The sequence below is a fragment of the Nelumbo nucifera genome, chromosome 6, assembly GCF_055504915.1.
Source record: "Nelumbo nucifera cultivar China Antique chromosome 6, China Antique-T2T, whole genome shotgun sequence".
Classification (NCBI taxonomy): Eukaryota; Viridiplantae; Streptophyta; class Magnoliopsida; order Proteales; family Nelumbonaceae; genus Nelumbo; species Nelumbo nucifera.
Window position 1 is genome coordinate 12,111,322 of NC_142654.1, and position 24,642 is coordinate 12,135,963.

At 36.7% G+C, this 24,642-nt stretch overlaps 3 protein-coding genes and 1 pseudogene across 6 annotated transcripts; 1 reads left to right on the plus strand and 3 right to left on the minus strand.

Moving 5' to 3' along the window:
• Positions 1-200: 200 nt before the first annotated feature.
• On the minus strand, positions 201-3,024 carry LOC104591317 (GDSL esterase/lipase At5g03610-like). Its single transcript, XM_010250122.2, has 4 exons — positions 2,869-3,024; positions 2,505-2,726; positions 1,377-1,648; positions 201-838 (listed from the first exon to the last, which is right to left on the minus strand). The coding sequence occupies exons 1-4, from the start codon at positions 2,930-2,932 to the stop codon at positions 314-316; spliced, it is 1,083 nt and encodes a 360-aa protein (XP_010248424.1). The 5' UTR covers positions 2,933-3,024; the 3' UTR covers positions 201-313.
• Positions 3,025-8,895: 5,871 nt separating this feature from the next.
• On the plus strand, positions 8,896-9,907 carry LOC148790606 (diphosphomevalonate decarboxylase 2 pseudogene; annotated as a pseudogene).
• Positions 9,908-11,724: 1,817 nt separating this feature from the next.
• On the minus strand, positions 11,725-16,821 carry LOC104588179 (GDSL esterase/lipase At5g03610-like). Of its 4 annotated transcripts, none has more exons than XM_088889383.1 (5): positions 16,614-16,821; positions 16,316-16,534; positions 14,270-14,541; positions 12,345-12,441; positions 11,725-12,138 (listed from the first exon to the last, which is right to left on the minus strand). In XM_088889383.1, exons 1-5 carry the CDS (start codon positions 16,675-16,677, stop codon positions 11,921-11,923), a joined length of 870 nt encoding a protein of 289 aa, XP_088745509.1. In that variant the 5' UTR covers positions 16,678-16,821; the 3' UTR covers positions 11,725-11,920. The 4 variants fall into 4 exon arrangements, with proteins under 4 accessions (XP_088745509.1, XP_088745507.1, XP_088745508.1 ...); XM_088889381.1 differs by having other exon boundaries at positions 12,345-12,591; positions 16,614-16,820; XM_088889382.1 differs by having other exon boundaries at positions 11,725-12,109; positions 12,345-12,645; positions 16,614-16,818.
• Positions 16,822-20,879: 4,058 nt separating this feature from the next.
• LOC104588213 (GDSL esterase/lipase At5g03610-like) lies at positions 20,880-23,686 on the minus strand. Its single transcript, XM_010246061.2, has 5 exons — positions 23,564-23,686; positions 23,193-23,429; positions 22,492-22,763; positions 21,570-21,873; positions 20,880-21,418 (listed from the first exon to the last, which is right to left on the minus strand). Exons 1-5 carry the CDS (start codon positions 23,622-23,624, stop codon positions 21,204-21,206), a joined length of 1,089 nt encoding a protein of 362 aa, XP_010244363.1. The 5' UTR covers positions 23,625-23,686; the 3' UTR covers positions 20,880-21,203.
• Positions 23,687-24,642: the final 956 nt, after the last annotated feature.

Sequence of the window (24,642 nt, forward strand, 5' to 3'; positions counted from 1 at the left end):
TAATCTAGATGGTTGAATCACTGATATGTGTCATTTGGGATTTATGTTGAGTATTTGGTATTAATCTCCTCATCCCCATCCCTCCAAAGAAGATGAAAATTTGCCCATCCCATTGCCGAGGAAAATCATCCCATTCGGGTGGATCCCAATTGGGACCAGAAAAAACTGCCATGCCTACTGCTAATTCAAAGACAGGCCAATAACATAAAACACAGAAATTTATTTGTTTAGAAAGAAAGTTAGAAACAAGGGCAGAACAAGAACAGAAATGTAACAGTCAAACTCTCATCGCTAGTAGTAAGATGGCAAAGAATTAGGAATAGAGCGAGTGTAGAGAAGATTGCAAAGCTGAACGGAGGACAACATTCCAACCCTCTTGTGTAGGATGAAATAGGTCCCAAAAGAAAGCAGTCTCAGTGTTGTTGCATATTGTATACTTCTTCACCTTACTCTCATCTATGCTCCCACATGAGTATGAAACACCTATGCCTATGCAACATGGCTTCAATGGATTATCAAACTTTAAACTTTCTGGGTGGCCTTTCTGTCTCTCAAATACAGACATGAACGCACTGTAGAGATCAAGAATTTTGTATGCTGCCACCGTACTCTCGTTGTTCAGCTTTTCTACAGCTTGGTGCAATAAGTGGTTGTGGAATTTCACAGCTGCATTCCGACTTTCATTGCATCGTTGGAACGATGAAGAGGCTGTAAGATAAGGAAGACATCCCACTGGCTGGAGAGCTGTAACTACTACTATCTTCACTCCTGTTTCATGAATGCGCTTCAGATTCAAGGCCAGTTGCTTAACCACTGACCTAACCAAGTCTGGCAAACCCTTTATTCATGGAAGACCAGAACACAGAGGAAAATTTAGTTAGGTTAGAAAGTGGATGTAAATATAGCTTATAATACTCTAAAGATTAAAATATGGGAAAAAAACATAGATAACCTATAAATGGTTTCCAGCATTGGATTTATAAGTGATTTGAACTTCTGGTCCACCATCCATAGATAGCCATTAGCCATAGTTTCAGACTTACAGGCTTGAGAATTAGGATGGATTTCACATCCCATCGGCCAGGCCTGGGGCCTAATATTTAGAATTGTTAAACGTGCCACGACAAGCTAGTTGAATTGCTCTGCCAATTTAGATTTTAAGCCCCATAGAGATGGCAACTCAATCCATGTAACAATCTACAAGAGGGGTAAATTTTACTAGGCAGCTCTAGAAAAGCTTAGAATACCCATCAAAATTCAAGACTACTTGCATAGGCTTGAGCCCGTTATTATTTATAGCCCACAATGAATCCTGTTTGATCAAGATTCAAGGCCCAATCTGATTAAGAGAGAGAGAGAGGGTTTTTAATAATCACCTCTTCGGTGCCATTTCTAGCAAAGTAAGTACTGTAGTCGTTTCCAGCAAGTGATACCAGAGCGATGGACGAGTCAAGGTCGAGCTTTGTGTACACTCCATTATCGTGGATGAGCTGTTGAAAGTAGTCAATTTGGGTGGTCATGTTTGGGTTGAGAGACAGTGTATCAAACACACCTGTCCCTCCATAAGCAAAATTCATCCCATGCCTTTGTTTTGCCCCAAATTTTCTCCGTCTATAAGGTATTGGAGACTTGATTCCTATTAACGAACCTGCATATTTCAATGGAAGATGGAATGAAAGAAAAAAAAATCTTAGAAAACACCCCAAGAGGAAAGACGAACAGAAAATTGCGAATGATCCAACAATCAGAAGTTAAATTATTGAACACGATTTGATGTATATGAGGATTGAGGTTAATGTAAGCGTCAAATTTGGGCTTCAATGGTTTCCATGTTAACACAAATCCATTTAGGTTGCATTTGTAATTGATGCAAAACATCATCGTTCGGTGTAAAATTACATGGGTTACATCAAACTGTTGGCATATCACCGTTTGAATTTCAAAAAGTGTGACAAAGTTTTATATCGATTTTATTGATGTAGTATTTACATCCATAAAACTCTACATTAGGTAAAGCTTTATGAGGTAAAATTCCACCAACTCCGTCGATCTTGATTTATTTTACACTCCTTTTAAATGCTGATCAAATTGAACCGACATAAATATTTACATTGTTCTTAATTTACATCGCTTCCAAATATGCACCCTACGCAGCCCAAGTGGACACATCTGTCTGTCGAATTGTGAAGGCTGTTATTGTGTTTGTTGGAGCGGGTGAGAAGCACCTAAAATTGCTTAGGATTCAAGGAAGAAAACGGAAAGCAACAAACAAAACCCAGAGGAGTTCTTGAGTCTACTCTAAATTGTAATGGTGGCTTCCACGTGGTATCAACCATTCTCTTTTTCTTACACTAGTCTGCAAAAAGGACAGTTGGTTCCTTGCATGGCAATAGGGTGTTACAGTGATTACATGTTTGCATGATACGTGCAGAGAGAACTTGGGGCGCGTTTTCACATTTTAGAAACAAGCAGACACCCATCGAGAGAGAGAGAGAGAAACCCACCTATGTAATCGGTCAGGACCCTACCGTCAGACCAACGGCCGGCTGGTTTACCAGGAAAAGTGATCCCATAAGGTTCATGCCATGGTTTTTCAGATTTTGGGTTGTTGCCGGTGTCAGCGTACGAATCTCCGAAAACGAAAAGTTTTGTAGGACCGAGAAGATGAAGACGGCGGTGGTGGCCATTATGATGATGAGAAGATGAACTTTGAACCACTTTAATTCCTGTGCAATCACAAAATTATAAAATTATCTGTTACCCATTAATTTTAGGAACCGAAAACACCACGAATTCAGCTCTGTTTAATGATGGACAAGAATGAAAGATAAGAAGAAGAACAAGTTATACAAGCTCTAGGGTTTTTACCAGTCATAAGAACCCAAAAAGACAATAATTGAAACAAGAAAACCTGCTTTCTCGTCTTCCCCATGAGAAAGGCCTCAAGGGAGGGAAGATTTACAGACGTCTGAAGGGAGTGAAAGTGGAGGATGAGATAATAAAGTAGTAAACTTTTATAGTGATGACTTCTGACGAGGCCGGTCCACTTGGTCGTCATGAACTCAGGTCTTCTCTCGGGTCTCTTTGAACAACCGGAAGTAAATGCACTATAATTGTTTACAGATTATTATCATTAATATTATTATTATTATTAAGCACAGTAGTTGAAATATTCCATCTGTGTTGGTTTGATCAATGAGCCGGGCATCAAGAGTATTGGGTTAATGCATTCGTCTCTTAACGATATACATGGAAGGTTGAACACAGACAACTGTGCAAATAATTATTATAAAAACAAAACGAACCATATTATCGAACACCCCGTAAAAAGCAGATTATGTTTTTATAAATTTATTAATATATAGATCTAGATAATTTATTGGAAGCTTATTTTTACAAATGGTTGAGTTGTGGTCAGCTTAGCCTAATAGGTTCAAATCCCCACACTTTTTTTGTGATGCCGATTGATTTATTATAAGTTTTTCCGTTATGATCATGGCAATCATCGAACCCTAAAAACTAAATTTATTCAAATCCAAAATCCCATCATCATCTCTCTAATTATGGTTAAATGAATATCGAAATCCAACTTAAATAAAATCAGATTCATTTGTTCTGATCTATTTGTTGCCGTAGCATTAATTCTTCACTATTTTTTTTCCTAAAAGAGCCCAAAGACTAAAATCATTAATCATTCATCAATACAAGAAGAGGGAGAGGACCAAGTGAAAATGCGAGTACACAGAGTAGCATATTTTGCCAAGTACACTCATGAATATGCACATGGATCGATAAGCCAAAGGAGAATCGAATGGTTCTTCAACAGAAGTGAACACACACTATTATGGAATCACTTCCATTGATTAATTAGATGAGAAAAGCACATACTTAATTTTCGCAAACTTTAAACCTTAGGTTTCACTACTAAAATTTAATATATATATATATATATTAAATCAAATATGAATTAATTTAAATTATATATATATATAAATATACATTAAATCAAATATATATTAATATTGAGAATTAATCCACTTATGATTGAATCAAATATGAATTCACCTCTATCCGATCCTACATAATCTGTCATAGTTCGATTTAAATAGGGGTGGTGTCTCCTTCGTCAAATGGCAACCCTTTAATATATAATTTTGCCACCCTTTAATATATATATATATATATATATATGCCTCCGGTTTTGAGTTGATAGTTTAATCGCCTGATTTGAACGAATAGTCCGTTTTAATAATAAAATTATAAGTAAAAATTATAGAATCGTTCTGGCCACCGGTATTGGGTTGACGGTTCAATTGTCTAATTTGAATGGGGGACTCGTTTTGACAATAAAAATTACAGGGAAAAAATTGAGTGTGTGAGGTCCATTAAGCAATATCATATGTGTTATGTCATTCGAGTGTATGACTCATACGACCCAAAAAGGGAACCGTTCTGGCCACCAGTTTTTGGGTCGACGATTCGATCGCTTAGGTCAATGGGTCGTTTACTGATTCAATGATTTTTGGCTAGGGACCAAGATTGGGGTAAAATGGAACCGGTTGCCTATGCGGTTCCCAATTAAAAAAATGACGGGCTAATTGTTCGATTCGAATGGACAACCCATTTTGACAACAAAAATTAAAGGCAAAAAATTGAGTGTGTGAGGTCTATTAAATAGTATCATATGTGTTATGTCGTTTGTGCATGTGACTCATAAGACTTGAAAATGGAATTGTTCTGGCCATCGGTTTTTGGGTCAACGGTTCGATCGCCTATTTCGAACAGACGACCCATTCTGACAACAAAAACTAAAAAAACAAAAAATGGCCAAAAACGATTGAATGGATAAACGACCGATGGTTCGACCTCCCGGGTCAATGGGTCATTGATTGATTCAACAATTTTTGCCCAAGGATTATGATTAGGATAAAACGGAACTAATTGCTTGGACGGTTCCCAATTAAAACATAAAAAATGGTCAAAAACCATTGAACATGTCAACGGGTCGACAGTTTGACCGCCCAGGTCAATGGGTCGTTAGTCGAATCAACGGTTTTGTCTAGGGACCGGGATTGAGGTAAAATGGAACCGATTGCTTGGACGGTTCCTAGGCCGAAATGTCCATCCGTTCGGGTCAACAACGGTTCGAAAACCATGGTTTTTTATGCTTTTGGATTTTCACTATTCAAAGGTTTCTTCTACTGTTGGCTTTATTCGAGCGTGTGCGGTATGTTCATTTTTTCATTTTTTGCTTTTGTATTTTTTTTGTTTTTTGTTTTCTTTTTTGTATTTGGTCTTCTTCTTCAAGATCCTCCAAAACAAGGGTTTACCTCCATTTTATTTCTTCCCTTTGTTTTTCTTTAGGTTTTCTTGTGCATTTTTTTTTAATTTTCTTACAAGATGATCTGCTTTGTCTCTTTCTTTGGTTGCATGTATGTTTAGCTCTGTCTCAAAGCGAAACTTTGGACTTAATTTTTTGATTTTTTTTCCTTAGTTTTTCTAGTTTGGTGGATTTACCGCCATTTATTTTCTGTGTTTAAGGTCACTTTGGATTTATCTTTCAAGGTTTTGGAATCCCTTGTAATGTCCACCCTTCCCATAACTATGGCTACAAAGTTCTTTCGTCTAATTATTGGCATCTAGAAAAAACGGCCCGAAAACAGAACCGTTTTGCCCATCGGTTTCTAGAACGGATGACCCATTCTAACAACAAAAATAAAAAATAAAATGGCCAAAAACCGTTGAACAGGCCGACGAGTCGATAACTTGGGTCAACGGGTCATTGACTAATTTAACAATTTTTGGCCAGGGACCGGGTTTGGAGTAAAACGGAACTGGTTGCCTAGATGGTTCCCATGCCGAATGGTCTTACTATCCGGGTTGACTAGGAGTTCTCAATGTGAAATAAAGAATAGCTATGAAGTAGAACTCAGAACTATTACTGTATGATCATATTCTTTTATATGAGATGCTTTGCTAAAGCAATATTTAAAAAACGAGCACAGGATGATCTCTTTTAAGTCTTTATATGAGTTTCAAGACTTGGGTACTTATAATTGCAAGTTTCTTATCAAGGAACCATTGTCTTTTTTAATATAGTAAATAACAAAGTTGCAATTCCATTCTAGCCCCTATCAAGTAGGGCGCACCGCTAGTTTTTAGTTATCAAAATAAAAGATGTAAATTTCTAAATATATTTTATTTTATTTATTTTTAAATAAATAAATTCCAAGGGGGTGCAGTTTCAGATTTCTGGGGTGGATTGCAATCCATATCCCTAAAATAAGCAGAGAAAATGTGACATTCACGCAAGATTCTGATTTCTGAGTCCGACGTAAGCAGAGAAAATGTGCAAAGTGTTTCCACGACTCCTAGCCTCCCTTCCAGTTCACAAACCAGTTCAGCAGAGGAAAGTCTTTGCCAAGTCAGATCCTATTGTTATAATATGCGACTTGCTAATTCACGGTCAAGATGTATCATCAGACTATGATGTACACCACTCGATCTAATCCTGTTTATTATTGTTTTATTGAATTTTCCGTCAAATGGTCCCTCCTCACCAACCACGACTATGACTACGACTCTGTTTGTGTTCACATGATTCCCAACTTCACATTCCAAATAGACACAACAAGTGCTCTCACTCTTGGTGGTATGAGCTATGCTAACGTGTTTCACAATGCTACCCACTTCTATGGACTGTGGTGATGATCGTGCATTTAAGTCCGTTGGTTTTGGGGTATGACCTACCCAAAACCGACGGATGTTCAGTAGCACTTACATGGAAAATAGCTGGTGAATATTGCGGGTTGCTTTTGGTTTTGGAGCTATGCTAATGTGTTTCACAACGCTACCCACTTCTATTGACCGTGGTGATGGTTGTGCATTTGAGTCCGTCAGTCCCAAAACCGACAGATGGACAATAGCGCTTACATGGGAAAAAAAGCTGGTGAATATTGCGGGTTGCTTCTGATTTTGGAGCTATGCTAACATGTTTCACAACGCTACCCACTTCTATGGACCGTAGTGATGGTCGTGCATTTAAACCCGTCGGTTTTGGGGTATGACCTACCCAAAATTGACGGATGGGCAGTAGTGCTCACATGGAAAAAAAGCTGGTGAATATTGCGGGTTGCTTATGGTTTTGTGCTATGCTAACATGTTTCACAACGCTACCCACTTCTATGGACCGTGGTGATGGTCGTGCATTTAAGTCCGTTGGTTTTGGGGTATGACCTACCTAAAATCGATGGTTGGACAGTAGCGCTTATATGGGAAAAAAGCTGGTGAATATTGCAGGTTGCTTCTGATTTTGGAGCTATGCTAACGTGTTTCACAATGCTACCCACTTCTATGGACCGTGGTGATGGTCGTGCATTTAAGTCCGTCGATTTTGGGGTATGACCTACCCAAAACCAATGGATGGATAGTAGCGCTTACATGGCATAAAAGCTGGTGAATATTGTGGGTTGCTTCTAGTTTTGGAGCTATGCTAACATGTTTCACAACGCTACCCACTTCTATGGACCATGGTGATGGTCGTGCATTTAAGTCCATTGGTTTTGAGGTATGACCTACCCAAAACCGACGGATGGACAGTAGAGCTTACATGGGAAAAAAAGCTGGTGAATACTGCATGTTGCTTCTGGTTTTGGAGCCAATCAAGGATGGACATAAGGGGTTCACACAGATTTTCCAATGTGAGCGCTCTTGTTGGATACTTGGGTTTCCGTTATTGAATTTGATCTACAGGGTTGGGTTGGGTAGGTTTTTTGTGAGAAGATAGCAAGAAAAATAGACTAGAGGGAAATTTTAGCGCTAAATTACAAAAACATCCATATCTATTTGCTGAAATGACGACAGGAGTTGCCTGTTCAGACATGGAATCCTCTTTGGAGTACAAGGACGTCCAAGGTCCAACCAATGGAGCCCATTCGGTTGGAGCAACATCAATTGGGCCTATGAAGATGACCCATTTCTTTCAGAAGAAACACTTGATGAGGCCCATATGTAGTAGTTCCTAAGCTTAACAGTGAAAAATCTCTCATCTCTAAAATAGTCTAAATGACTATTTTTCTTTTTCTTTATACAAAAGAAATGACATGATCTATGCTCAAGGTCTTCTAAAAAGAAATAACAGGATGTAGTTCCTGAGCCCAACAGTGTTAACTCAAGAAGTTGCTTTTGGGCTGACTAATTGTGTTATTTTATTGGGCTTCACCACAAAAGGATTTGATGGGCCTCAGTGGCAACGGAAAATGGGCTCTATTTTCTTTGTCAAATCAAGATCCAATTGAAACTACAAATTGGTTGTAGTTCGGTAATTTTGCTATATAAATGAACCCCACATTAACCTGAGTCTCCCATTGTATTTGTCTCGCTCTCGAGGCTGTGGAGTCTGAGTCGAGACTTGCTGTTTCCTTCTTTCAATCCTTAGTTGATCAGAGACGCAGACCTCAAGTCATTGTTCTTCTGCAATTGCTCTCTGACATTCTGCTTCTTCTTCACCATTAATTTCAATAAGTTAAGAGATTTGGAACCTTGAACAATTGGGTTTTTATTTTATTTTTCTTTTCATTTTTTCTCATCTCTAGAACTGATTGGAATCCGTTTTCCCTCTGATTTTCAAATTTTAATCTTTAAATCAGTAAATTATCATCTTTTATTTTCTCTGTTTCTGATCGGTTTCAAATCGGAAAAAAACCTAGTCTAACTTCTCCCTTTAAATTTGTTGAAATTCCAGCTTTCTGGTTTCATTTGATAATTATTAAACTACATTTCTCAGCTTAAGTAGGCGTTTTTTTGTAGTTGAAGAGATTTCTTCAGCTTTTGTTTCGAAAGGAAAGAATCAATAAATCTCTCTCTCTCTCTCTCTCAGATTTCGTTGTGGTCAAAATGGAAAATGGATTGCAGAACTTGGTACTAATGGTGACTGCTCAGACTCCAACGAATGTCACAGTCATCAAGTACTGGGGGAAGAGGGATGAAACCCTAATTCTTCCTGTAAATGACAGCATCAGTGTAACGCTTGATCCAGAGCATCTCTGCACGACGACTGTTGTTGCTGTTAGTCCCAGTTTTGAGAATGACAGGATGTGGCTCAATGGGAAGGTGTATTTCATGGATATCTCATTTGTTTGTCTGGTTGAGGTCTGATTTCTGATGCTTTTTAGTATTTGCTCACTCTAGGAAATTTTAACTTTTGTTGGTTAGTGTAGGAGATTTCCCTCTCTGGTGGTAGATTTCAGAACTCAGAAATCCGATGCCATGCAAATAGTGTTAATGATGAGGACAAGGGGATCCACATTAAGAAAGAAGATTGGGACAAAGTGCACGTACATATTGCTTCCTATAACAACTTTCCGACTATCGCTGGGTTGGCTTCTTCTGCTGCTGGTTTTGTTTGTCTTGGTAAAATTGCATGCAGCCTTTGCTCTGTGGTGTTTTAAATTAAAAGTTGTACATCTTGTCTGGTGACTGGGAATTGGGAAAAAGTTTACATGAGTAATAACTGTAGCTTAAGAGTAGTTTATATTTATTGCAACAAAAGAAAAATGTAGTTTATTATATGTATTTCGGGAATGGGGGGTAGACGATTTTTGACTAGCATTGGTGTCTGATCTTGTTATTCTTTTAGATAGGAAATTTAGGTTTCTTGAGGAAATGGTTAGATAGAAGAACTAGATTTGGGGTTTGGAGTGATTCGACTGATATTTTCACTAAAGATGTAGGTTGGCAAAATTGTTACACATATGGGAAAAAGCTTACACCAAATGACGATGATTTCCATAGAAGAACCGGATTTGGGGTTTGGAGTGATTCGATTGATACCTTCACTAAAGATGTAGGTTGGCAGAATTGTTACACATATGGGAAAGAGCTTACATCAAATGATGAGGATTTCTAACCTCTAACAGGGTGTTTGACAATATGTATGACCTTGTCTTTTAAACCAAAAGAATAATTGTTTTTCTTTTAAAGAAACAATATCAAACATATTGGTGAACAACCCTTAAATTGTTCAAATTAAGATAATGAGTAGAATTGCCATTATTATTCTCAAAATCTACATCCTTTAAATTTCTGGTATTTAGTGGACAAGATATAAGAAAAGATATAATGTGATGATAAGAAAAGATATAAGCAACCATGTGATGCCAAGGATGACTTAACATGCTCACTATAGGTGCTATTTGGATTTGCCATTCATGTTTATGATCTTTGGTCTATGGCATTCACTTGCTTGTATATCTATTAAAGGGATAGGGTGGTCTCCCCTTTCGCCAGATATCCCTTTAATAGATATATAAGATGCCACTGGTTTTAGGTCGATGGTTCAACTGTCCGGTTCAAATGAATGATCCGTTTTGACAATAAAAATTACAAGTAAAAAATTATGGAATCATTCTGGCCACCGGTTTTTGGGTCGACGGTTTGACCATCCGGTTAGAACGGACAATCCATTATGTCAACAAAAATTATAGGAAAAAAATGAGTGTGTGAGGTCCATTAAGTAATATCATATGTGTTATGTCATTTGAGTGTATGACTCATACAACTTGAAAAACGGAACCGTTCTAGCCTCGGTTTTTGGGTCAATGGTTCGACCGTATCTAGTTTGAATGGATGGCCCGTTCTAGAAACAAAAAATAAAAATAAAAATAAAATGGCCAAAAACCATTGAATGGGTTAACGGCTCGACGGTTCGACCAATAGGGTCAATGGGTTGTTGACTGATTCGGCGGTTTTTGTCTAGGGACTAGGATTGGGGTAAAACGGAACCGGTTGCCTATATGGTTCCCAATTAAAAACATAAAAAAAAAATGGCAGTTTGACCGTCCTGTTTAAATGGACGACCCATTCTGATAACAAAAATTACAAGCAAAAAATTGAGTGTGTGATATCCATTAAGCAGTATCATACGTGTTATATCATTCGAGCGTGTGACTCAAACGACCCAAAAACGGAACCATTATGGCCACCAATTTTCGGGTCGACGGTTTGACTATTCGGTTTGAACAGACGGCCCGTTATGACAACAAAAATTAAAAAAATAAAAAAATGTCCAAAAACCATTGAACGGGTCAATAGGTCGGCAGTTCGACCACCCACGTCAATGGATCATTGATCGATTCAACGGTTTTTGGCCAGGGACCAGGATTGAGATAAAATGGAACCGGTTGCCTAGATGGTTCATAATTAAAAAAAAAATAAAAAACGGTCAAAACCATTGAATGGGTCAACAAGTCGACAGTTCGCTCGGGTCAATGGATTGTTGATCGATTCAACAGTTTTTGGCTAGGGACTGGGATTGGGGTAAAATGGAACCAGTTGCCTAGACGGTTCCTAGGCCAATATGTTCGTTTATCTGGGTCAACGGTGGTTAAAAAACCATGGTTTTTTATGATTTTGGATTTTCACTATTTAAATGTTTCTTCTACTGTTGGCTTTATTTGAGCATGTATGATCTAGAGTTTACCACCATTTTATTTCTTCCATTTTGTTTTTTCTTTGGATTTTCTTGTTGAATGTTTTTTTTTTTTAATTTTTTCTTACAAGACGATTTTTTTTGCCTCTTTCTTTGATTGCATGTATATTTAACTCCGTCTCAAAACGAAACTTTGGACTTAATTTTTTGATTATTTTTCCTTTGCTTTTCTAATTTAGTGGATTTATCATTAATTTTTTCTATGTTTAAGGTCACTTTAAAAATATCTTTCAAAATTTTTGAATCCCTTATAATATTCACCTTCCCATGATTTTATTTAAGAGACCCTTCTACTAGTTTAAATGTAAAAGAAAGTAGATAGATGGGCGGAAAATGAAATGTATCAAAAACCACCATACACACATTGATAATAGACTAAATAGTAATAGCTGTTGAGGGGATATGATGGAGAAATTAAGTAGGTAGGCTAGGCTAGGAGTAGAGTTTGTTGAAAGAAGAGTGCAAAACTAGACTGACAGCATGCCAACCCGCTTGTGAAGGGTGCAGCAGGTCCCAAAAGAATGCGGCCTTGGGGTGCTTGCATACTCTATACTTCTTCTTTCCGCTCAGCTGGTCTGTGCTTCCACATGAGTTTGAGGCATCCATACCCACACAACATGGCTGCAACGGATTACTGAACTTCACATTTCCTACACACAAGCCCAAATTAATGTATATATATATATATATATATATATATATATATATATAATTCCTACTTGTTTGAGATAATTAATTAATTAAGTAGAATCGATCACAAGCATGGAAATAAAATTAAATTAAAAAAATAGACAAATTAATATATAATTATTAAAAATAAAGAAATTTGTTGAGAATAGAGATGAAGGGCATTTACCTGATGAATTGCGTTTCTTGAAAACGGACATGAATGCAGAGTGGAGATCAAGTAGGAAGGTAGAGTTTTTGACCTCATTGTTTAGTTGTTGGACAGCCTGTTTCAAGAGGAAGTTGTGGAAGTTGACAGCCATGTTTTGAGTTGCATTGCAATGTCGATAATAAGAAAGGAGTGTGTTTTGGGGAAGACATCCCAGCGGCTGCAGAGTTGTCACTGCTACTTTCTTTACTCCCATCTCATGAATCCGCTTTACATTCAACTTTAATTGATTAACCACGGAAGCCATGAAGGCTGGCAAACCCTATATATCGATATTTACATTTATGGAAGGATAAATTAAAATTAAAAAAAACCCCTCCAGATTAAAAGCATTTTGGAAATTTATTGGTCTATTTTGAACCTTTTAGGCTCAGTTTGGAAGGAGTATAAATGAGAATCTGTACTGTACAAATAGATACAAAAATAATACAAAATGTAAGATTTTGCATTCTATATATATATATTTGTATTTGAACTCTTTTGAAAGGAGTATAAATACAAATATGTATAGTACAAATATATACTAAATACAAGTTTTTGCACTTTACATATCTGTATTTGTACTCCTTCCAATTGATTATAATACAAACCTGAACCAGATGCAAATTTGCATCCGTTTGTTTGTAACTATGATTTGGATTTCTATCTGATGCAAAGTTTATTATACTCACTAGCACTGCAAATTTTACATCACAATAACTGATGCAAGATTTGCACCACTTCCCATTTTACCTTATTTCTCTCTCTCTCTCTCTCTCATATAAAATGGAGATCACCTGATTTTGCTTTTTATTTTACTCCTCTTAAACAAACGGCCTTTTTCCTACCTTCATTCTTTCTGATATATATAAAGTGGAGACCACATCATTTTACTTTCAATTTTACCCTTAGCAAACAAACAAAGCAAGAGTAAAGCAGAATTTACAAGCAGCTCATTTCACTCATATGTATTTACACCAATGCAAATGAAATTTGCACTGTAGGCAGATGGAGCCTTCTCATCCAAAATAAAGTGAAAATTTTCAACAAATTTCAATTATTTTATTAAAAACTTAATACTATTCTATAATATTTTAGTTTTTTGTTATTATTTCAAAAGTTTGGGTGAAATAATAAGTAGCCGAAATCCCAATATTTTTCAAAAAGATACCAAAAATTCTGCTAAATAGATACACCCAAAAATTTTCACGTCTGGTTTCCATTGCTATATCAGATATTAGAGCAGTGGTGGAAATTATGCATACAATTCTTTCTTTCTTTCTTTTTTCTTTTCCTTTTTTTTCCTGGCTTCATGTTCTACCATGGTTTTCAAAACCAGACCGGAAAAACCGGGAACTGGTTACCTGACCGGTTCTATTTTTCCCCAAAACCGTTGATTTTGATCAGTAAACCACTGAACCAACCGGTTAACCATTCAAACCGATAATCAAACCCTGACCGATTCAGTCACCAAATCGGTTTTAAAAACCATGTATTCTACACAATGGGGTAGCCCGTTACCTTGCCCATAGATCCATTAACAGTAACAGAGTCTATTTGATACTAACTGGGCCTATTGGGTCCATATAACCATTATCAGACATAATGGACATACAGCTTTAAACACCAACCCCTAGGCAAATGCAGATGTATAAAGCCAAACATCTAGGAGAGTAGGACATAAGGCTGTGTTTGGTTTGTACAGATTTCTCTATCTTTTCTTTCAAACCAAACACATCCTAAATGAACCAGAATACTTCTAAATATGCATTTACATCATCGGAAACTGGCTTTGCTAGAATATTCTCTCAACTTCTATTTTTTTTTTTATCAAACCAACCATAACCATAAAAGCACCTTATTACCTTAAAAAGGGTGAGGGAAAGAAAGGGTTGTTAATGGATTACCTGAGCAGTGCCACTTCTAGCATTATAAGCACCATAGTCGTTGCCCGCAAGTGATACAAGAGCTAGAGATGAGTCCAAATCACGCTTGCTGTAGACTCCAGTTTGGATGATCTTTTGAAAGAAGTTGATCTGTGTGGTCATGTTTGGCTGAGGAGCCAATGTATTGAAGACTCCAGTTCCTCCATAAGCAAAATTTATCCCATTGCTTAGTAATTTTGGGCCAAATTTTATCCATTTGTAAGCTATTGGAGATTTGATTCCAATAAACGAAGCTGTACATTGCAATCAAGCGAATGAACATCTTAGTCCTTACTACTTAGAGAACAAGGTAAAGGAAGAAATGAAAAGTTTTAGTAATTAATATATGGATAAAAACATGGAATGTGGGATGTAAATTTATTTGATACCTCATACCTGATTCAATCCACTTAAAGGTAGGGTAGTTGAAAATGAATTTGGATCAGGTGAACGGGATGGGCTCTAATACCAATGATAATATCCCACACCATCCATAAGTGTTTAGTGAGAACTTGAGCGATTGTGGGCCATATGCATATTATTACTGGCATGGGATGTTATTATTGGTTTTACAGCCTTTGTGCTGAACTAATCTGATCTTGAAAATGAGTTTTTTATTATGTTATTAACAAAGATCCTTATAAATTCCTTACCATGTATTGGAAACATCTTCCATACTTATACATTATTATTCATAGGAGATATTTTAAATATAGAGTGAGATGTGCATGTGAGATCCGTGTGAGGTGGCTTATGTGAGAAGCAGATCCCAATTCAAAAAAATACTCCCAATGTGTGATTACAAGTGCTGTGAGGAGCAAATCCGGATTCCCAACAGCCACAGATAATTAAGCTCAAAGACTATCCTTCGGGACCAAGCCTAATGCTTGGGTTGGGTTTTCAAATTATGTTCTTGTGATTAATGATATTGATCTCATCTATTGAGTTTGAATAGCTTAAATAACAAAAAGAGAAAGAAGTTAGCCTAATGCTACTGCATTTGGCCGTGAAAAAACAAAGCAGGTGAGGAAAATAAAGCCTAAAAAGTCTCTCTTTGGCTTGGCTATAAAGAGAGAAAAAAAAAAAAAGTAAAGATAAAATAGTGAGGTAAATTTTCTTTTTGACCACTTTGTTTTCTCAAGAAGATTGAGAAAAGTAGGTGGACGATGAGAGAAAGCAAAAGTGGTCCCCATCTTTCAATAAAAAAAAAAAACCTTTCTCTTTCTCATCCATGTTTATTTTGTTTTTTATCATTGCAACCGAATAGACCATCCATCGTATCCTATTTTAAAATCCTTTTAAAACCCTCCTTTCCTCTTAAATCTCAATGACCAATCTAAGACCAACCATAAGAAAATATGAATTCTAGGTTGGACCTGATGTCAAAAAACCCAAATATGTTAATCCAAAACTAACCAATTTTTTATTTAACTCCATGCTTGTTTGCTAGTTATCTTGTTGAAATGAAACCCAAAATGCCCAATGGTGTAGCCTTGAGCTAAAATTCACGGAATAACAGCCTTTTGGATGTATTTTTGGCCCTACAACGTCATTTCATCCGATTCAAGGTGGACCCACGTCAATACATTGAAGGCAGTGATTCACAGCTTTAGTCCAAGCTATGCCATGGGCCTACCATATATTTTTCCTATTTTGTATATGTTAGAAAGGAAAAGAAAAACCAAAGGAAGAAATATATTACAAATTAGGTATCATACACATCTAGATAGCGCTGATGAATTTAGATTTTAGAGAAATGGTTGATCTTGCTTTGTAATCTGAATGAATGAATTTTGCCTTCTATGGTTCAAAAAAAGAAAAGAATTTAGAGAAATGGTGATTCTATTATCAGAGCAAGAATAGAGATCTATTTGGAGCCTGACCAAATGTAAATCCAAGGAATAGGATTAGAGTTTCTCAAATTAAATGTAGAATTGGAGTTTCTCATGCCCTTGCATGAGAACATTTTCCATTTCTATGAAGCAGAAAGAAGTGGTGGAGAGAGAGAGAGAGAGAGAGAGAGCCCACCTACGTAATCAGTCAAGACCCGACCATCGGACCAGCGGCCGGTTGGTCTACCGGGAAATGTGATCCCATACGGCTCATGCCACGACTTAGCTACAGATTTGGGGTTATTCCCAGTATCGGCATATGAATCTCCAAAAACGAAAAGTTTGGAAAGACCAACTTGACGGTAGCGGCTGTGGTGGTTTTGATGATGAGACGAACTTTGAACCACTTGAGTTCCTGCAACATCACAGGCTATAAGACATTAGCTCTGTTTCACGGGCAAATACAAGCCAGCTCCGAAGAAGATTCAGCTCACCAGTCAGAAGAACCAAAAAGGAGAACAGATGAAGGCACAGAATGTACGCATTGTGATTCCCCATCTGAGTGGAGGCTGCTAGTAAAACGAGAGAGCGGAATAAAACTGCAGTTGGTTGGACTGGTGGAGGACTGGAGCCCGGAGGTGGAGAAGATGATCCTATTTTGTATTAAAGTGGTGGGCTTTTGATGGGCCTGGCCCCACCTGGGGGTGAATGTTGAACCCAGATTACGCAATGCTGGAGAAAATGCCAACATGATCATCAGCATTTATGATAATTCCCTTATACTTACACTATTGGGTCACATGTGAACTAGTAAGATGTTGGGTGGGCCATGGTTGGAACCCCGATTGACCCGGCAAAACCAAAGAGGGAATCCTCAATGAGTTTAGAAGCTAAACAAGCCCAATTCACATGATCCGGGACCAAGAGCATGGGCTCAGTGTTGTGATTTGGAAGGAGTACAAATATAAATTTGTACAGTACGTACAAATACATACAAAGTAAGGTTTTGCACTCTAAATAGTAGTTGTGTATTTGTACTCCTTCCGAACTGAGCCTTAACTACAGAACATTAGTTACTTAATTATAGAACAATTTTATGATATAGATTCATGTCTTGCCTACAGGACTTATCACTTATGGTAAAAATAAAAAGTAAAGCTCAATAGGACCGTAAAACTTACAAACTTAAGTGTTGAGCATCAAACTATTATACACTTCTGCTGTAAATCTTGTTTGAATACCAATCTAACAATTTGCATTAAAAGGGGTTCGACTATGATGTGGAAAAAGATATAATATAGGAAAAACAACTGACCAATAAACTGAAATTATAAACGTGATAGCAAATAAAGTTTTATTTATCAAAATTCATAGATGGGTTTTAATTGGTCAAAACTCTTTCCATATCATATATTTTCTACATTATAGACTTTCCCTATTAGTATATATTAGCTACAGTGTTATATGCATTTCTTCTAAGCACAGTTTAAAAAGAGCATAAATACAAATATGTACAATATATATATATATATATATATATAATATATAAATTAATACAAAATGCAAGGTTTTATAGTCTACATATTTGTATTTATATTCCTTCCAAACTGAGCTTTAAGGGCATTGGGGTGTTGTTTGGTGATTTGCATTCCCACAGTAGTTGATTTGCATCTGAATCTGATTTATGAGAACAGCTCAATTGCAACCCAACTAAACTATAATGCATCAAAATCCAATTCAATAGAGACGGCAAACTGGGGTGTTGTTTGGAGATGTTGGTCTGTTTTCTCGAAAATCGGTGCAATATTGGCATTTTGAGCTAAACGCTCGAAAATTTGTTTGGTTCTGTTGGGCTTGTTTTACGCAAAAATGGCCAATAAAATAAACGACTACACTTCAAAATTCAAATCTTGTGAATGAGATAGATAAGGGTATCAACAATTTCGGACCGGGATTTCAATCATTTTCAAGCATTAGATTAATGTTATTATACCATTTTAACCGGAAGATAAGGGTATCAATAATTTTAGACCGTTTGATCTGCATTTCTAGCAATTTTAACCGTTAGATAATGGTTCCAAGGGATTTAGATTTTTAGATATTAATGGTGGTTTAATATTTACCGTTGGATGCTTATGTGGTTAAATACGGCCGCTAGATGAACACCTGGGTCATGTAATATACATTAATATGTTGTATTAAATTTGTACTACATCAGTATTTGTTGATTGGGCGGTTTCAATACGGAAAAGAACAAAAAGAAAAAATAAAATAAAATAAAAACGGGAAGCCAAACAACAAATCAGAGGAAACGTTGCCGATTTACCTTCCTGACAGCAACGCTTCCAAACAAAAAACCAAAGGAAACGTTGACGGCATGAAATCGGATTCAGTCCTCAGAAAACCTTGTGCACATTGTATTTATAGCTACTTGGTAGTTGTACATTGAGAATATGTCTTCATGAATAAAAACATAGATACAAATAGGAAGATATTCCTAATACACGGCTGCAAAAAACTGTGATTACTATATGAGAATGGTTTTGTGAGGACTGATAACAGTTATGAGGAAACACCAATTGAGTCTCCATTAGTTATTTTTGAACCGTTGTATCTCAAGAATTTTCTCAATCAAATTCTTTTTCCTGTCACTAATAACAATGTTGGAGTTCTTAAAATACTTGCAATTAGCTTTCAGAAATAACGTGGGTAGCATGCCTTAATTTTTGACTTCTCATATAGTCATATTTACACACTTCCTTAGATTTTTTCTTTGGAATTAACCCATATGTGGTTACACTCTCAGTGGTTTCAGATTGTTATATTTTTGGAATTTTGGAATAATTTTAGTTTTAAGGAAAAAAACTATTTAATAAAAAAGGCCAGTAGGCAATAATAAAACGATATTCAATTGAAGGAAAGTCAGCACTGAAGAATTTATACAGGAAAAGAGAAGTCAGAAAAAGGATACTTGACCTCATCATATGTACCCCAGTCAAGATTTATACAACATTTTCAAACACAGTAGCCTTGAAAAATCACAGCCTAAAAATGAGAGGATTGGATCTCTTTTGAAATTGTTCCATTTTTCAAATTTGGATAATTGCAATTCTTTAAAATGTCTTGTTCTTTGCTTCCATACTTCTGCCTTTTTTTTTTTTTTTTTTTATTTGTATCGAGTAGATGAGATATGCCAGATAGGAGTGACTGGAGGATAGGCTCTAGTTTATTGCTTAATTATATTGTAGAAATAAGGGACTCACCTGTGTCTCATGATGATCTTCAAATTTTCTATTTAATTTGAACCTGTGAACCCTCTGTTCCACCACTACACAGAAAGGTAATATTTAGCATTGTTTGAATATGCCTGAACTCATCCTGTCTCATCATTATTGGACTGAACTCCCTATATATCATTTCAGCCTACACAGGCCCCCAACCCAAATCGTTAATGACACTGCTTTCCACTTTAGTAATAAATTTTGCTAATAGAGCACTAAAGATTCAGAATTTGATATTCAGAACAATGTGAATTAATTTTGATCATGCATTTTGCCCAGTATTTGTTCAACCAACTATAACTTGTCCTAGGACAATGGTGAAGCCGTGAAGGAACATAACCCTGGTTGTTCACCAGTTGGGACTTCAAGAATCCACTTGCGGCCTCTAGCCGTCTTTGTGCCTGTAGTAGGGGTGTCAATGGACCGATTTTGGATTGGAATCTGTCCAAATCAAAATAAACCTAGACAGATTGGACAGACCACAAGACATATTGAAATGGATCAGTCCAGATTTAATGGTCTAGAGTATTTGATGAATTGGATTGGGCCTGATCGATTCCTAATGAATTTATATTGAATTGGGTTAGATTGAGACAATATCTAGATCTATTGATAGAAGATAAGAATATAAGTGTCAATTGACCTGCAGGTTTGGGTTAAAAGTTAAAACCAATATAAATTAAAAAAAAAAAAAAATTTAAACAGATTGAATGGTCAAAACATTGAGTTGGACAGGTTCAAAATATTCATTGGATTGGATTGGACGTGATCCATTTGTAATGGACCCACATAGGATTGGACCAAATCCACATTGACACCCCTAGCTAGCTAGCTACCTGCAGGTTGCCCGAAGTCCCTAGCTCGTCCAACTCTAGTTAGTTTTATTTGGGATTGCAAGTAATCAACCAAAGAAGTCAAATCAGATCTTGGGTGGGAGGTATAATTTCTAAAGCCAAGGCAAAAACCTTGGTCTAGAAGGGGCTCCAACTTGTCACTGCAAGTTCAAGATAAGACAAGGTTTATTGAGTAGGGCCCGGTAATTTTTCAACTTGTGGAAAGCAGAAAAGCCTATCGATTTAAAAATTTCCGTAACAACTCATTCCATCACATTCTTTTGGATCATAGCTTGAAATTAAAACAAACATAATTATCTAAATTTCTTGCGTAATAGGTCTCTTCAATAATGACTCAAATGAGGCAATAAATAATTGATCGTTACTCTACAGAAAGAGCAAGACGAGATAGATGAAGTACGAATAACGTGGCCATTAGAGACTCCGGTTGCCCCATTCCCCAAGGACAAAGGTTTTGTCTTTGCTTCATGGACAAAAATTAATTGCTATTCGTGGATGGCAAATAGGACAATCTCTTATATTTTCTGTAAGCAAGAAGTTATCATGTGAAGCATCTTGGATTCCAGTCCTACTTAGGAATTGAAAATGACTATACCAAAAATAAGCATTATTGTAATCGAAGTGATATTTCAAGTTTTGGCAATTGGATTTATTGAACGTTTTGACGATTGTAGAACACCCACAATGAAATTAATGGCAAAATTTAATAATAAGCAATCAAGAAATTAAAATGGTGGTCAATTTGCTTTTCCCCCTAACGTAACCCAACTATTAAATGTGCAAGTTTTGATTACTTTTGGTCCACCCAAACTGCACTAATCCAACGACGGGACAAAACATATCGATACAGAAATGTATGCGTCACATGGGAACTATTTAAATTGAAACGATGGAAGGGGGAGGAATTAAGAATGAAAGCATGGAACACAGAAAACCATGACAATCCAATCTAGGACTTGGGTGGGAACAGATAGGATTCCAGAAGCAAACGGACAGCCTTCCAACCCTCTTGAGTAGGGTGAAACATGTCCCAGAAGAATGCCGTCTTTGGGTTCTTGCAGACTGTATACATCTTCACGCCATTCTCGTCTTTGCTTCCACATGAGAATGAGGAATTTACGCCCATGCAACATGGCTTCAACAGATCGTCAAACTTCATATTTCCTGTACAAGAAGTGATCGACCAATATAATTCATATTCATTTTTCACTGTAAATGCACTACAGAGGACTGAAGGAGTTTCTGTTCCCCTCGTATTTTCAATATCAAACCAAACATTGCATATATCGAAGTAATTAATTAAAGAGGTTGTTACCTGGTAGGGCCGTCTGATTCAATATGGTCTTGAATGAACGGTAGAGATCAAGAATTAAGAATGAAGAGTCCTTGCTCTCGTTGTTGAATTTGTCTACAACTTGTTGTAGCAACTGGTTGTGGAATATCACTCCTGCGTTATCTGTTTCATTGCATTGTTGGAAAGAAGTGAAGACAGTGCGTTGAGGAAGACATCCCAGTGGTTGGAGACCTGTGACGACTATTGTTTTCACACCCATGACGTTGATGCGTTTCAGATTCAAGGCCAGCTGGTTAACCACGGTCGCTATGAAGGCTGGAAGACCCTATAATTTGAGGGAGAGAAAAGGGTCACGAGGTTATGAGGGATTTTTCTTTATTTGTTCTTGTTGGTTGATGCAAAACATGAATTAAAGAATCACAGCTAGACATGTTCTCAGTGAGAGTAGTGATAGACATACAGAATCAATCCTGCTGCCTCGTCATATATAGTGCTCTATCAAGAGCAATATCTATCACTTCAGCCCACGTTTGCTAATTTGATTTGTTTACAGTGCAATTTCAATTGTATTGGTGTAAGAGTATCTTAGTGAAAACGAGTTGAAATGGAGCCTAGCTAAATTGTTTAAACCAGAAATTGCAGTACTCTTATGCATTTGTACTAGTGTAAATGAATTTGCAATGCAAACAAATGGAGCCTAGCTAAATCGTTATCAAGGCTACACAATTATAGGAGCCTAATATTAATATCTGACCCATTTGGTCTTAAGGCTTGAGCAATTAAGCTCCGTTTATTTAAGTCCACTGGTCAATCTATTTGTAGCTAAAATCTAGCAAGGGAAGATACAAGGAAGGATTCATGAAACAAAATAATGCCAACCATGTATTCATTGGACGAGTAGATCATTTTAGATAGGAATCTACTAAAAAAAAAAAAAAATCACCTCAGCGGTGCCATTTCTGGTAAGATAAGCAGCATAATCGTTGCCAACAAGTGAGACGAGAGCAACGGAAGAATAGAGGTCTTTCTTGGTGTAGAGCCCTTTTTGGATGAGTTGTTGAAAGGAGTTGATTTGCACAGTCATGTTTGGAACTGGAAACAATGTTTGGGAAACACCACTCCCTCCGTAAGCAAAATTGATCCCAAATGGTACTAGTTTTGGTCCATATTTCATCCATCGATATGGTACTGGAGACTTGATTCCAAGAAACGAAGCTGAAAAAAGATATTATTTAGAATATAATATGCATGCACAAAAAGAAGAATACAAACTATAGAAAATTTATAACAGGCTTTCAGTGATTTTGAATCACTGTTCCGTCTTAGAAACCACAATCGTTCATATTAGAAAACATACACTACCTAAATCTGGACGTGCATGAAATCTCTATTAATTGGGTTTTGATTTTGAGATTCTGATCATCATATCCCAAAGCAGCTCGATCATGGTTTAGGACTGAGGGACTTTGTATTTTATGCTTATAGTTAGTTAGCATTTAAAGTTCATATTTGAACTGAAAAATCTAGAAAGATTAGATAAAGGAAAGTCAGAAGAACTGAAAGAGAAGGTAAGTCAGGACCCAGCAGAAGTGAAACATAGAGAAGAAAAAAGGAATTAAGAAAAGAAAATTAATTAAAACTCACCTACGTAGTCGGTCAGGACTCGTCCATCAGACCAACGACCAGATGGTTTACCGGGAAAAGTGATCCCGTAGGGCTCATGCCACGATGCAAATGTTTTCGCATTATTTCCAGTGTCGGCATAAGAGTCTCCAAAAACGAAAAGCTTAGAAAACCCATGAATCTGGTTTTGAGTATGGAGATGGTGATGATGGTGATGATGATGATGATGATGAGATGTACTATCTACTACTTTAGTTCCTGTATGATAAGGAGATCAAAGAGAATAGATTAATTAGTAGATATTTAATTTTAGAAACGAAGAACAAAAGAAGAGAAGAATCTCATCAGCTCTGTCTATTTGTTGGGCAGGAACTGAGATCTCTCATCTGTACCTGCTGCAGCCAGAAGAAGGGATAAGGAGAGCAGATGAAAAAACAAGATGTGCTTCCCCATGGGAGCAACAGCGAGGACATCAACGTGGTCTTTGGAGTGGGACAAAGAATATGTAACTGTGCAGCCATAAGCCAGAGAACGAGACTTATTTATAGACTACTTGGGCTTTCATTTGTCAAATTAGGACCAATTTTTTATAGATAGTAAAAAAATTAATTAAAATGAAAAAGAAGAGAAAGAGAATAAACGATTTGCAGATGGGTCCAACTCAACGATGAGTGGCCATTCCCCCCAACAAAATGACTTTGTGACAGTTGCTATTTTATTGCATTTGGTTTCATGTAAAATGGTTGTGAAAAAGAAATATTTTTGGAAAAGCACTGAGGTTACAAATTGTAAAACAGTAAGCTAGATTGTTCAATTCTTTGACTTGCCTTTTTTTTTTTTTTTTGAAGTAAGCTAGATTGATTTGCGCCCATCTAAATGAGAATTGATTGAACTAACCGCTGCACATTGGGTCATGGGTGGGCTTGTTCAAATTTAAATTTTAATAAGTGGATCAAGTAAACTGGTTAATGAATATTTTTCTATTTATAATTAAATAGAAGAATGCTAGTAAACATGCAGCGATTTTAAGCAACTACTGGATTTCTTTGCCTTAAACTAGTCAATATAGGATTAATGAATTAATAGATATATCTTACTGATGATCTATATCTTTTAATTCGCAGATTGCGTCATTTGGGTGAGGTTTGTTTCGGATTAATTTATTAAACAAAAAGAAGGAAGAAAGTAAATCTAGGTTCATAGCTAGATAGACAAATTAAGGGATCGAGTGCAAATTCATTAAAACAACAACCATTCTTTTCTTCTTTTTTAAATTTCTGGTTCTCTTGTTGTGTGACTATGTGACTTTGTCAATGACAGTCGGTTCATACTTAGATGGACTGGGTCTCCTGCACTTACGCCTTATACTATGGCGTCCTACGCACACTAACCACGGTGATGCCTGGTCGGTGACTATACTGCTATTGTAAACAATAATCCATGGGCTGCCCCCTATTTCTTAGTGAAGTTT

Excerpts from the sequence above, each read along its gene's own strand:
- LOC104591317 (XM_010250122.2), bottom strand. The coding sequence starts at position 2,932 with ATGGGGAAGACGAGAAAGCAGGTTTTCTTGTTTCAATTATTGTCTTTT. Across the intron at positions 2,727-2,868 it reads TTTTTGGGTTCTTATGACTG|GAATTAAAGTGGTTCAAAGT; the intron begins GTAAAAACCCTA and ends GTGATTGCACAG. Across the intron at positions 1,649-2,504 it reads GGTCCTGACCGATTACATAG|GTTCGTTAATAGGAATCAAG; the intron begins GTGGGTTTCTCT and ends TGAAATATGCAG.
- LOC104588179 (XM_010246028.3), bottom strand. The coding sequence starts at position 16,677 with ATGGGGAATCACAATGCGTACATTCTGTGCCTTCATCTGTTCTCCTTT. Across the intron at positions 16,535-16,613 it reads CTTTTTGGTTCTTCTGACTG|GAACTCAAGTGGTTCAAAGT; the intron begins GTGAGCTGAATC and ends GTGATGTTGCAG. Across the intron at positions 12,646-14,269 it reads CTAGAAGTGGCACTGCTCAG|GGTTTGCCAGCCTTCATGGC; the intron begins GTAATCCATTAA and ends ATCGATATATAG.
- LOC104588213 (XM_010246061.2), bottom strand. The coding sequence starts at position 23,624 with ATGGGGAAGCACATCTTGTTTTTTCATCTGCTCTCCTTATCCCTTCTT. Across the intron at positions 22,764-23,192 it reads AGTCCTGACCGACTACGTAG|CTTCGTTTCTTGGAATCAAG; the intron begins GTGAGTTTTAAT and ends ATCTTTTTTCAG. Across the intron at positions 21,419-21,569 it reads GAATCAGACGGCCCTACCAG|GAAATATGAAGTTTGACGAT; the intron begins GTAACAACCTCT and ends CTTCTTGTACAG.